The following is a 12,956-nucleotide window of genomic DNA, read 5'->3' as shown; positions in this document are numbered from 1 at the left end:
GGCTGCCCACAGAAGTAACATTTGGGGCCCCCAGGGTTGGTTGGCTGCCACGCGGCACAGGCGTGGGGTTGGCTGTGTGGGATCCCCGATGGGGCGGCTGTCTGCGGAGTCCACGATGCGTAGGAGGGGTGGCCGCGTGGCCGGGGGTGTAGGACTGGATGTTGCGCGAAGCGACCATCAGCGAGAGCGCTAGCTTTTTGGTTGCCGCGAGGTCGAGCGTGGCCCCTTCTAAGAGGCGCTGGCGGGTGTAATCCGACCCTATCCCCGTAACAAAAGCGTCTCTCATGAGCATGTTCGAGTGTTCCGTGGCCATGACGGCCTGACAGTCACAGTCTCTAACTAGGGGAATCAGGGCACGCCAGAAATCTTCCACTGACTCACCAGGAAGTTGACTACGAGTGGAGAGGATGTGTCTTGCGTAGAGCGTGTTAGTCCGCTGAGCGTAGTTTTCCTTCAGTAGCGCCATGGCGTTTTTGTAGGTCGTCGCGTCCTGGATAAGTGGAAAGGCGTTGGAGCTGAGCCAGGTGTAGAGGATCTGAATCTTCTGAGCTTCCGGAATTGGGTCAAAGTCCTTTTTGACGTTGCTTGATTGCGGATCCAGCTGCAGGCGATCCGGCTTGATGCGGAGGTCCATCTTCTGAAAACTTTAGTGTAATAAATTGGATGCAATCGAGGCTTTATTATACTAAGATGTGTGGCCTCCTACAGCAGCTGGCGAAATGGCTGCAGTACGAGGAGCACACATATTTATACTCCGCCTACTGGGCGGAGCCAGCAGGCAGGGAACTACCCCCGCACCTGTAGTACAAGGCCTCACCACAAAGCACCTAATATATACATCAGTGGTGACTACGACAATGGCTTCCATCTGTGCTGTGTTTCCCTTTCTCGTTCAAGCCAGTTAAATCAGCTCACATCAGTGATCTTCCTGGTCACAAATTGCTCAGCTGAACGACTTCTTTAACAGAAAGTGCTCAGCCCGACATCCCTTCCTGGCTGTCGGCTTCCTCATTTTTCACTCCCAAGCCCCTGCTGTTGCCACCTGGAACCACAATGGACTATTTTCCCGGGAGTCCCCATTTTGAATGGGAAAACCTCGAAGTGGTCGATATCATCCCTTCTTTTCCTGAGGGGACAAGCCCAATTTTCCTTCACTTGAAATTCAATTCTGTACAGTCCAAAGGATGTGCAGGTTAGGTGAATTGGCCATGCTAAATTGCCCCTTAGTGTCCAAAAGGGTTATGTCTGGTGACTGGGTTATGGGGATAGGGTGGAGTCGTGGGCTTAGTAGGGTGCTCTTTCCAAGGGCCGGTGCAGACTCGATGGGCTGAATGGCCTCCTTCTGCACTGTAAATTCTATGATGAACATCACAAAATTTGCCGAGGTCACGTATGACTTGGAAGGTGCCAGTCTCGGTGGGTAGAAAGGGATCTCCAAGTACAAATACCATCAGTCTCAAAAGGTTGCGTCACAGGGCAGCAAGGCCATTGTGAAAAGCAAACCATGCACCGGGCTTTATTTCTAAAGGGATAGAATTGAAAAATAGGGAAGTTATGCTAAATAGGCATCAACCCTTGGTGAAACTACATATAGACTACAGTGTGCAATTCTGGACACTGTTATAAAAAAACACATCGAGGCCATGGCGAGAATTTACAAGGATAATACCTAAAATGTGTATATATATTTATATATTAGAAAACTCTGCCTCTCTTTTCTCGAGAAGAATGAAGGCTGAGGGGTGACCTAAAAGAGGCTTTTAAAGTTAGGAAAGGTTTTGTTAAGAGTATTCTCGGGTCCTTGCCTTGCTCACCTGCGGGGAACTAGGGAATTATTTCTTTACAGAATTCTTTTAGTCGACCAAGGACAGTATTGAATCCAACAGACCTGCTACATTTTTAAAAATGTATTTCCTCTCCAATTATTTTCTTCCCCAATGTGTCAAATAACTAGTGTGCCTGCCTCCTTGTCAACTACTTCGGCCTATACAGTTCTGTGGCCTTTCCTCCTTTTGCAGCCCAATCTACATCTGGACCTCCTGAATCTCCTAGTACTTAAATCAGGATGACCGGAAGTTTTGAGAGTTCAGGCGAAAGAAAGGAAGGACCATTTAACCATTTAAGATGAATCATTTGAATTTTCCGTCGAACTTACCCTTTGTTTATCCTTGCATTGTGCAGGTTCCCAGTCTGGTGAGGTAAGCCGGCCCCACGACCTCAACAGACTGAACCATCATGCCTCCAGCCAAAGATATTGTGAAGATTGCAGTGCAGATGCCTGGGGCCTATCCCCAACTGATCGACCTTGACCAGGTAAGAAGAACCTACCAGTGGCAGACAGATTGTCTCAGTAAGGCACCTGCATCCGGGAAATCGCAGTGAATTTGTTCATTCTTCCTTCGAGTTATCTGGGTGGAGATCACCTAGGCCTGGGGATAGCCAGGGGTAAACGGTTTGCGACAAATTTGGGACTAATTGTGCGAGAATGTTTCAGAATCAGGGCTACGGTGAAAGAGAGAGGGAGGGGGGCTAGTTGGATAGAGCTGACACAGATGCAAAAGGGCCGAAAGACCTCCCATGCTATAAGAATCAAAGTTCAAAGGCTGAGCGTGAGGACGCCCAAACTGTAGCGAAGCCTAATGTTGCTCAGAGCTGTTTTAAACAGCATCCAAGGCCAGGCATTGTGCTTCTCAAAACTGGTTCAAGCACTTTGGGAAGTCTGTGGATAATTGATTTGACAAATGGTGTGACTGATTTGACAATGGTGTGACTGCTTTGACAATGGTGTACACAGCTACCTCCAAACTTACTGATTCCTCATCAATGTCCCCCACATTCCAACTTGGAAAATACTGAAATATCTGATTTAGTTTGGAGTGAAATGTGTGGGGATTTTCCAGGCTTCCTAAATGGCACCCGTCGGTCTTTGGAAGTTGTCACAAACGTCCACAATATTCCAAATTTTAAGCACATCTGTTTTAAAAGTACATTTCTGTTTCAACCCTTTACATTAAGTTTAAAAGCCTTCGAACCTTTTCAGATTTGTATCTCAAGAACTGGCTACAAAAAGCCATTAAAAATGCAAAGCCTCAGGGCAGCACGGTGGCGCAGTGGTAGCACTGCAGTCTCACGGCGCCACGGTCCCAGGTTCGATCCCGGCTCTGGGTCGCTGTCCGTGTGGGGTTTGCACATTCTCCCCGTGTTTGCGTGGGTTTCGCCCCCACAACCCAAAGATGTGCAAGGTAGGTGGATTGAACACGCTAAATTGCCCCTTAATTGGAAAAATTAATTGGGTACTCTAAATTTAAAAAAGAAAAATGCAAAGCCTCATCCAGGGATATCCACTGAATCTTCTTAAAGGTGTGAAAGAACATTTTACAAATGAGCGCGCAAGAGATAGGAAGGGATCTGTCAGCCATGATTAAATGGTGGAGCAGATTCGATGGGCCGAATGGCCTGACTCTGCTCCTATGTCTGATGGTCTTCTGGACGTCAAAGGACCTCAACATAATTAACTTCTTTGCCTGGTGGAAAAATGCTTCATCGGAATTAACACAGCAGCAATATTTTGGTGTTTGTTAAACTGTATAAAGAAGGCTCTAAGTCTAGAAACCATTTTGGGGACAGGAACCCAGGAAGAACTCTTGAGAGACAACATCAGAGAGGGTTCCTGGCCAAGGGGTAAGTATTAAGAAGTCAACTGCTATTCTGCCAAAAGAGACCTGGCAACCTGCAAGTGCCGTAGAATTTATGAGGAATATAAAACCCCATTGGGACTTAGCCAAAGAGGTAGGTTTTAAGGAGCGCTGGGGAGGAGGACAGAGAGGTAAAGAGATGGAGATTTACAGAGGGAACTCCAGAACTTGACGCCTAGACGGATGAAAACCTGGCCAGAAATGGTGGATGCTTGGATGTTGGCTGAGGGAACAGGATTGGGCTGAGCTATGACGAGCCTTCCTTTGAGGCCACATATCTCCTGTGCGACATGTCTCGTTCACTGCTGTTCCTTTATGGACTAACCAAATATATCTTTCCTTTTTGATTCGCACAGAAAAAGCCTCTATCAACTGTCCTGAAGGAAGTCTGTGACGTGTAAGTAACCCTCGCTCTCCTGAGGAACCAAACTCCAGGGATCATGTAGTCAGAATGCTCTTTTCAGAATGCTTCCATAGAATCCCTGTAATACATAAGGAGACCATTCAGCCCATTATGTCGGCACAAACCCTCCAAAAGAGCACCAAACCTAGGCCCACTCCCCTACCCTATCCCCCACCTATCCTGCACATCTTTGTGAAACTTGAGTTTCTGCCTGTCTCAATATATGCTGCTTTTCGAACAGCGGAGTTCACACCAATGACCAGGTCAATATTTGCACTCCATCAAGATCAGTAAAAATAATTTATCATTCTCACTCTCTCTCTCTCTCTCTCTCTCTCTCTCACCCCGTTTACTTTTGTTCCCTCTTTTCCCCCCTCCCTTCCTCTTTTTTTTCCACCTCTATCTCTCCATCCTCCCTCTCTTGTTCTCTCCATTATTCCTTTGCCCTCTCTCTTTTTCGCCTTCCATCCTTGTTATCTCCTTTTTGGTCCCTCTCCCTCGTCCTCCCTCCTCCCTAATTCTCTTTCTTTGACTCTCACTTGCTCACTCTCCTGCTTTATTGCTCTCTTTTTCTCACGCGCGCTCTCACATTATCTCTCTCTCGATTTTTCTTGTTTTTCCTCCTCCCTAATTCGCGCTCTCTCGCGTTCTCTCTCCCCCGCTCTCTCCCTCGCTCTCTCACGCGTTCTCTCTCTCTTGCTTTCCCATTCTCCCTCTCAAGCTTTCTCTCTCTCACGCTTTCTCTCCCTCTCAAGCTTTCTCTCTCTCACGCTTTCTCTCTCTCTCACGCTTTCGCTCTCTCTTGCTGACTCATGTTCAGTCTGTGCTGTGATAGATCATCGCACTCTGGCTGTCTGAGATTAAACTAGCAGTAGCACTGATTGATCATAAGTCTAGCTCACTCCGTCCTTTCTGGAGCTTGAGAATTAGAATGTTTCGTTTGGAATACTTGTTTTTCTTAATAGTTAGAGTACCCAATTCATTTTTTCCTTTAAGGGGCAATTTAGCATGGCCAATCCACCTACCCTGCACATCTTTTGGATTGTGGGGCAAAACCCACGCAAACATGGGGAGAATGTGCAAACTCCGTACAGACAGTGGACCAGGGCCGGGATCGAACCTGGGACCTCGGTGCCAATAGGCAGCAGTGCTAACCACTGTGCCACTGTGCTGCCCCTCATTTGGAATACTTGTTGACATGTATTCTGTGGTACTATTATGTCTGGTTTACATGTCAGCAAAACTTAGTGTACAAGAAGAGCATTCAGTCCATCGTGTTGGTGCAGGCTGTTGACATGTATCCTCTTTCCCTTCCCCTCTCCTCTGTTGCCAGGTTTACGGTAGTCCTATATGTTCCTGTTGTGACATCTGCAAGACAGAAAAGAGACCATGTGAAGCACATAGAGGTCAAAGTAGCCAACTGAAAAACTAGTTTATTCTAGTTTTGGTTTAATAACATACAGACACAAATGGCCACAAGAGGCCGCTATTGCGTTCCCCGCTGCTTAATACGAAAGTACGCAATGTTCAAATTGCACACAACAGATATACATTTTTCACTTATTTACAAATCCAACTGAACCACTGATTTCCTATTCCTTTTTTAAAATAAATTTTGAGTACCCAATTAATTTTTTCCAATTAAGGGGCAATTTAGCGTGGCCAATTCACCTACCCTGCACATCTTTGAGTTGTGGGGGCGAAACCCACGCAAACACGGGGAGAATGTGCAAACTCCACACGGACAGTGACCCGAGCCGGGGTCAAATCTGGGACCTCGGCGCGTGAGGCAGCAATGCTAACCACTGCGCCGCCGTGCTGACCTCTGATTTCCTATTCCTGAGAGGATCCCTCCTTTATTCACCCAAATTTGCAGAACATGGGGAAGAATCTGAACCCATCTGGGCTTCAGCCTAAGGTGATGTTTTCCCCAACAGAGACTGATTTTTGCTTTTGGCCCTTGGTTGAATTTTCCACTTCATCAGACGTGCCAGTTTGATCCTTACTCGGTCTGAACCAGTTTCAGGCACAACGTGTTGGTGCTCTGCCCATATCCCAACTATCCAATCCATCAGACTTATTTCACAGAATCCCTACAGTGCAGAAGGAGACCACTCGGCCCATCGAGTCCGCACCGACCCTCTGAAAGAACACCACAACCCAGGCCTGTGCCCTATCCTTGTAACCTCAACTAACCTTTAGACCCTAAGGGGCAATTTAAAATCCATTGAACCTCCACATCTTTGGCTGCGGGAGGAAATCCGAGCAGAAGTGGGGAGAAAATACAATTTCCACACTAACAGTCGCCCAAGACCGGAATCGAACCCGGGTCCCTGGTGCTGTGAGGCAGCATTGCTAACCACTGTGCCACCATGCCGCATTTGATTCTTCCCAGCTTCATTCTGCTTTGTGAAACTTCTGAATGTAAATCATGATCTATATGTCAAAACCTAACTTTTCCACTCCCAAACATGTTGACCAAATGTGCGCAAGGACCACATACTTTCATGGCTCTTTCAGTGTGCGCTTCAACCACTTAACTTTCACCTTAACCTTCTGGTACAACTTCGGACTTCTTTCTATCACATCAACTCTCTTTCTTCCTGAATTATTGCTCTTCCACAAACTGTGCTTCAGCAATGAAAACCTTGTTCCAGGCTGTTTTCTAAGAAACAATTCAGCTGGTGTTCTGCCAGCAGTAGTGTGAAGTGTGTTACAATACATAAACAAAAGAATCACCAGTTTGTGATTCAGTGACCACTGACGTTTGTTCCAATTTGTATCTAGCATTTGTTTAACAAGAGCACTTAACAACGTGTACCATGCACTCTGCTGCTCCATTTGAAGCAGGATGATAAGAGTACAACTCCTGTGTGCTTTACCCTGTTCATGTTCCTGAGTTTTACAGACTATTCTGAACAAAATGGAGGCCCGTTGCCAGATGAAACTTTCTCCAGAAACCCACAGCAGCAAACAAGCTGATCAAAATATCTACAGTTTTGCGAGTTGTTTGATTCATCGGAGACCCCTCAACCCACTCTGGCTGTTTGGCACCATGAATAGCCTTTCAAATTCCGCAAAATCTAGATGCAGCCTTTGCCACACTCTAGTTGGCCATTTCCATGGTTGCAAAGGTACCAATGGGGAGGACTTTTCTACAGTTTGACATCCTCTGCACTGTTTTGCTGTGTCTTCTATGTCGTTATCTATCCATGGCCACCAAAGATAGCTTGTCGCCAGACTCTTTGTCACAATCAGTAATATGTTGGTCATGAACATGACATAGCAACTGCGACCTGCACCGTACAAGAATAACAACTCTAGTTCCCCGCATAACACAACAGTTACCAACAGATAATTCATTCATACGCATCAAAAAAGGCCTGATTTCTAAATCCAGAATCTGCGTTGACCGCCCATTTGCAATTTAGTCGTTCGTATACCTTTGTCAATACAGGGTTCCTGCGAATTGTTCCTCCAACGTTATCTGCTGTGATTGGAAACTCATCAATTCAGCTACTCATCTTTGTGTGAAAAGAAAAATATATCTTCCCTGTTGGGCTTTGCCTCAGATGGGAATGGTAAACTAGACAGTGCATCGGCAACACAGTGATCTTCCGATTGTCTTTATTTAATGTCATACTGATAAGCAGACAAAATCAAAACCCATCGCTTCATTCAGGCTACAGGTGAAGTGGGGCCTGGACACTTTGCATTCAATATAGCCATCAGTGGCTAATGATCGGTTTATGACCGTACAAGTATTAATGAAATTTTCTTACTCCTGAAATCGAGGACAATGCTTCATCTTCTATCTAAATATCATTTCACTCACTGGAACTGGGGGTCCGTGAGGTAAATGCGGTCGGTCTTTCCTCACTATCGTCTGACACCTGAGAGATCGCAGCACCTGCTCTGAACAGAGAGGCATCACGTGCTAGCTGAACCTGTTTGGACACATTGAGATGTACAGACATTGTCCCACCTACCAACTGATTTGTACACAATTTGAGTGCTTTGTCACACTCCTTTCTCCAATTCTACAGAATACCCCTAAAGAGTCCGTTCAACAGACTTTAAAAACATTTTTAAAAATTAATTTAACAGATGTGGGTGTCGAATGTTAGGCCCATCCCTAATTGACTTTAGAAGGTGCCTTCTTGAACCGCTGCAGTCCCTTAAGTGTAGGTACACTCACAGTGCTGTTAAGGGGGGAATTCCAGGATTTTGACCCAGCGTCAGCGAAGGATTTTTCCAAGTCTGGATGGTGAGTGACTTGATGGGAACCCCCAGGTGGTGGGGTTCCTAGGTATTTGCTGCTCTTGTCCCTCTGGATGGTAGCGATCTTGTTTCAGTTGGTTCAGTTTCTGGCCAATGCCAGGATATTGATAGTGAGTGATTCACTGATGGTAATGCCATTAAATGTCTTGGGGCAATGGTCTGATTCTCCCCTATTGGAGATGGTCATTACTTGGCACTTGTGTGGTGTGAATGTAACATGCCACTTGTCAATCCAAGCTTCAATATTGTCCAGGTCTTGTTCATAGATCATAGGAATTACAGTGCAGAAGGAGGCCATTCGGCCCATCGTGTCTGCACCGGCCCTTGGATAGAGCACCCTACCCAAGCCCACACCTCCACCCTATCCCAGTAACCCCACCTAACCTTTTTGGACACTAAGGGTAATTTAGCACAACCAATCCACCTAACCTGCACATCTTTGGACTGTGGGAGGAAACCGGAGCACCTGGAGGAAACCCATGCAGGCTCTGGGAGAACGTACAGACTCGGCACAGACAGTGATCCAAGCCGGGAATCGAACCCAGCTCACTGGTGCTGTGAAGCAACAGTGCTAATCACTGTGCTACAGTGTCAGGAGTCGTGAGTGATGCTGAACATTGTGCAGCTATCTGTGAAAATCCCCACTTCTGACCTTGTGATAGAGGGAAGGCCATTGATGAAGCAGCTGAAGATGTTGGGCCTAGGACCCTGATGAACTCCTGCAGTGATGTCCTGTAGCTGAGATGACTGACCTCTAACAAGCATTTTCCTTTGTGCCAGGTATGACTCTAACCAGCAGGGTTTTTTCCCCCTGATTCCCAGTGACGCGTTTTGCTAGGGCTCCTTAGACACCATACTCTGTCAAATGCTGCCTTGATGTCAAGGACAGTCGCTCTCCCCTCTCCTCTATAGTTCAGCTCCTTTATCCTTGTTTGAACGAAGGCTGGAATGAGGTCAGGGGCTGAATGACCCTGAGAGGACCACATTGCCGGGTAGATGCCAGTGTTCTGGAACAGCTTGGCTAGGATGCGGACGTTCTGGAGCACAAGTCTTCAGTACTATTGCCGGAATATTGTCAGGGCCCACAGCCTTCAGCCGCTTCCTGATATCACGTGGAGTGAATAGAATTGGCTGAAGAAGGACGTCCGTGATAGAGGGGATCTCCGGAGGAGACCGAGATGAATCATCCACTCAACAAGTCTGGCTGAAGACTGTTGTGAATGCTTCAGCCTTGTCTTTTGCCCCGATGTGCTGGGCTCCCCCATCACTGCAAATGCATTATGGGTGCCAAATTTGGTCTGAATTTACTGGAGAAAGGATCTGGGCTCAGAGATATTCTGGGGGTGTGGCTTGCACATTGCTTCTTACTTGTGATCGGAACCAGTGCACTTCCAACGATAGGATGGCTCTCTCCTCCATAACTTGTGATTCAATGTGCAGTTTCTCAATGCTGAAGTTGATAAAACTCATCAAGATACAGTGATTCAGGGACCTCTCGGACAACTGCGTCCATGTCAATCTCCATGTTTACCTAAGCTCCATCCAACGCTGCTTGGACTACAATGTGCCGCGAATTTCCGCTCGACAATCCTGTGTTTTGGACTCTCTAGATCTCATCGAACTGCCGTTTGCAATGATGGCCCACACTCTCTGTATTCACCTTCTCCCCACAAGCCTTGACCCTCTTCCTGCAGCTGTAACGCTCTGCCTTCAGAAATAGACAATTCTGTGCGCGGGGAAAATAAGCACAATACTGCGGATGATGGAATTTGAAACAAGAGCATGGGAAGCTGGACTGACTCCGCAGGTCTGTCAGCATCTATCAAGAGAGAAACTGAGTTATGCTTCCAGCCCATAGATTGTTTGTTAGAACGGACTGACTGCGGACTTGCAACATCAATTCAGTGGCCTATGTTGGCCTAAGTGGCAGTAACAGGACCTTGTTGTACCACTGCTCCTGCTGGCTGTCATCATCGGGACCCTCGACGCAACTGCAGAAGACTGGCGCTTTTTAACTTGAACTTCTCACCAGTCACGTTCCGCTGCGTCCATGGAGACGGCTGTTTGGTAACCTGCATCGATAGTTAATTTTGGCAATGTCATGAACTTGCTGTGAATGCCTTCACCTTTTTAAAACTGCTGCAAAGCAGTTCTTCTCTTTCACCATTCTTCAAAATGACAATGAATGGACGACGTTTTCCGAGCCACGATTAACTCCCCAATGTCCTCCACTGGGCAAACCGATGGCTTTCTGGAATCTTCCAATAGCTCAGGATTAGAATGCTGCTTAAGTTTACACAAAATGTCTGACAGCCGCCTGTCTTTCAGTCAGAAATAGCACCTCCCCACTGTCCGATGAACAGCCAGATTAACAGGAACATTGAGGATATTATTATCAGTGAAATATACAGGCGGCACAGTGGTTAGCACTGTAGCCTCACGGCGCTGAGGTCCTAGGTTCGATCCCGGCTCTGGGTCACTGTCCGTGTGGAGTTTGCACATTCTCCCCATGTCTGCGTGGATTTTGCTCCCACAATCCAAAGATGTGCAGGGCAGGTGGATTGGCCATACTAAATTGCTCCTTTATTGGAAAAAATGAATTGGGCCCTCTAAATTTATAATAAAAACAAAACGGTGAAATACACCTCAAGACACTTCACATACACGCGGTCACAGCATTGCCCTTCTAGTTGTCCAATAATGCCTGTCCATGCCGTTATCTTCAAAGGTCAGCGAGCCCCCATGGACAAACAGCCTTTCTCTTATAACCGGATTTTTAAGCCTATTTCTCAGCAAAAACAAAAACCCTCACAGTTTCCCTGCTGGAAGCTTCTCCCACACAAATTTGTTTGGCTAGGGTAATCCACAGTCCCACTCGCCTCGCCAGACTGAGATATCTGGGGCAGGATTTTCTACGCCTCCCGCCCCATGTTTCACGGTGGTGGAGGTGGCTGGTCATTGGCCGGCAGCGCAGTGATCGAGCTACCCTACCTTGGGCTGCATTAGTCATGATCTCATTAAATGGCAGAGCAGACACGATGGACCGAATTGCCGATATCTGCTGCTATGTCTTGTGGCAGTGTAATAGATGAATAATGGGTGGAGCTGTTGCTAATTAATTCACTACAGGCCCGTTAAAGGTTAGATAGAAATGCAGCACGGTGGCACAGTGGTTAGCATTGCTGCCTCACAGCGCCAAGGTCCCAAGTTCGATCCCAGCTCTGGGTCACTGTCTGTGTGGAGTTTGCACATTCTCCCTGTGCTTGCGTGAGTTTCACCCCACACCCAAAGATGTGCAGGTTAGGTGAATTGGTCACGCTAAATTGCCCCTTAATTGAAAAAAAAAATGAATTGGAGACTAATTTTTTTTTTTAAAAAAAAGGTTAGATAGGATGTTGAAATGTAGAGTAATCTTGTTTCTCCTCCACATTTAGATGGAACAAGAGTAACCCGGATCAATACGCTCTGCAGTACACCGATGGGATACAAACCTACATCACCGAGACGGTCAGTTGCCATGGTTACCTCCATGGGGGGGGGGTGGGGGTGCTGAAAGGGGAGGGAGGCTTTCACACTCCGAACCTTACTGATGGAAGTTCACATCACACATTGAGCTGTCACCACGGGCAACCTTGCAAATGATGTCACAGCGAAAACTTGGCATGTCGGTGGTCATCCCCTCTCCAAAATGGTGACGACACTCCTATTCCTGGTTAATATCCCCTTCCAAACAATGCATTAAATGTGAGGGGCGAGCGTTCTGTCTGTGGAATGCAGTGATGTACAGTAGTGAGCAGAACATTCTTGAATTTTAAAAAAATGAAGTTGGAGTTTCCAATTCTTTTTTTTCCAATTAAGGGACAATTTAGCGTGTCCAGTCCACCTCGCCTGCACATCTTTTTGGGTTGTGGGGGCAAGACACTAGGAGAATATACTTTTAAAAAAAATATATTTATTAAGAATTTTTCAACAAAAAGAAAGAAAGCTCGCATAGCAAGACATGAACATGGCAAGTCAATAAGATACAGAACTTTGTACATTGGATTCCTCGCGTACATGTCAGTTTTCCGGATTGTTCATGTGTTTCCTTGCTCTAATGCCCCCTAGGAAAAAAAACCTCCCCCCGCACCCCCCCACAAACGATGTCCCCGCCCTCTCCCCTCCTCCCTCCCCCCCCCCCCCCCCCCCCCGGGTTGTTGTTGCTGATGTCTGACCTTCATCTACCGCTCCGCGAGATAGTCCAGGAACGGTTGTCACCACCTGTAGAACCCCTGCGCAGACCCTCTCAAGGCAAACTTTATCCGCTCCAATTTGCTAAGCCCTGCCGTATCATTTATCCAGGCTTCCACGCTGGGGTTCTTCGCCTCTTTCCACATTAACAAGATCCTTCGCCGGGCTACTAGGGCCGCAAAGGCCAGAATACCGGCCTCTTTTGCCTCCTGCACTCCCGGCTCGTCCACTACTCCAAATAGTGCTAGCCCCCAGCTTGGCTTGACCCAGACTTTCACCACCTTAGATACTGTTCCCGCAACTCCCCTCCAGAACCCCTCCAGTGCCGGGCATGACCAAAACATATG

At 47.1% G+C, this 12,956-nt stretch overlaps 1 protein-coding gene across 2 annotated transcripts in view; it reads left to right on the top strand.

The window, feature by feature from the left end:
• The window catches only part of elmo3 (engulfment and cell motility 3), a 248,612-nt gene that overhangs the window by 65,200 nt on the left and 170,456 nt on the right, over positions 1–12,956 (top strand). For both annotated transcript variants that reach the window (XM_072518566.1, XM_072518567.1), the window contains exons 2-4: positions 2,182–2,313; positions 4,052–4,092; positions 11,814–11,886. In XM_072518566.1, the coding sequence (XP_072374667.1) occupies positions 2,236–2,313; positions 4,052–4,092; positions 11,814–11,886 (192 nt within the window). In that variant the 5' untranslated portion in view covers positions 2,182–2,235. The remainder of the gene's footprint in view (positions 1–2,181; positions 2,314–4,051; positions 4,093–11,813; positions 11,887–12,956) is intronic.

The sequence above is a fragment of the Scyliorhinus torazame genome, chromosome 10 (assembly GCF_047496885.1).
Source record: "Scyliorhinus torazame isolate Kashiwa2021f chromosome 10, sScyTor2.1, whole genome shotgun sequence".
Lineage (NCBI taxonomy): Eukaryota > Metazoa > Chordata > Chondrichthyes > Carcharhiniformes > Scyliorhinidae > Scyliorhinus > Scyliorhinus torazame.
Note: the sequence above shows the minus strand (reverse complement) of the source record. Positions and strands in the feature narration are given on the sequence as shown.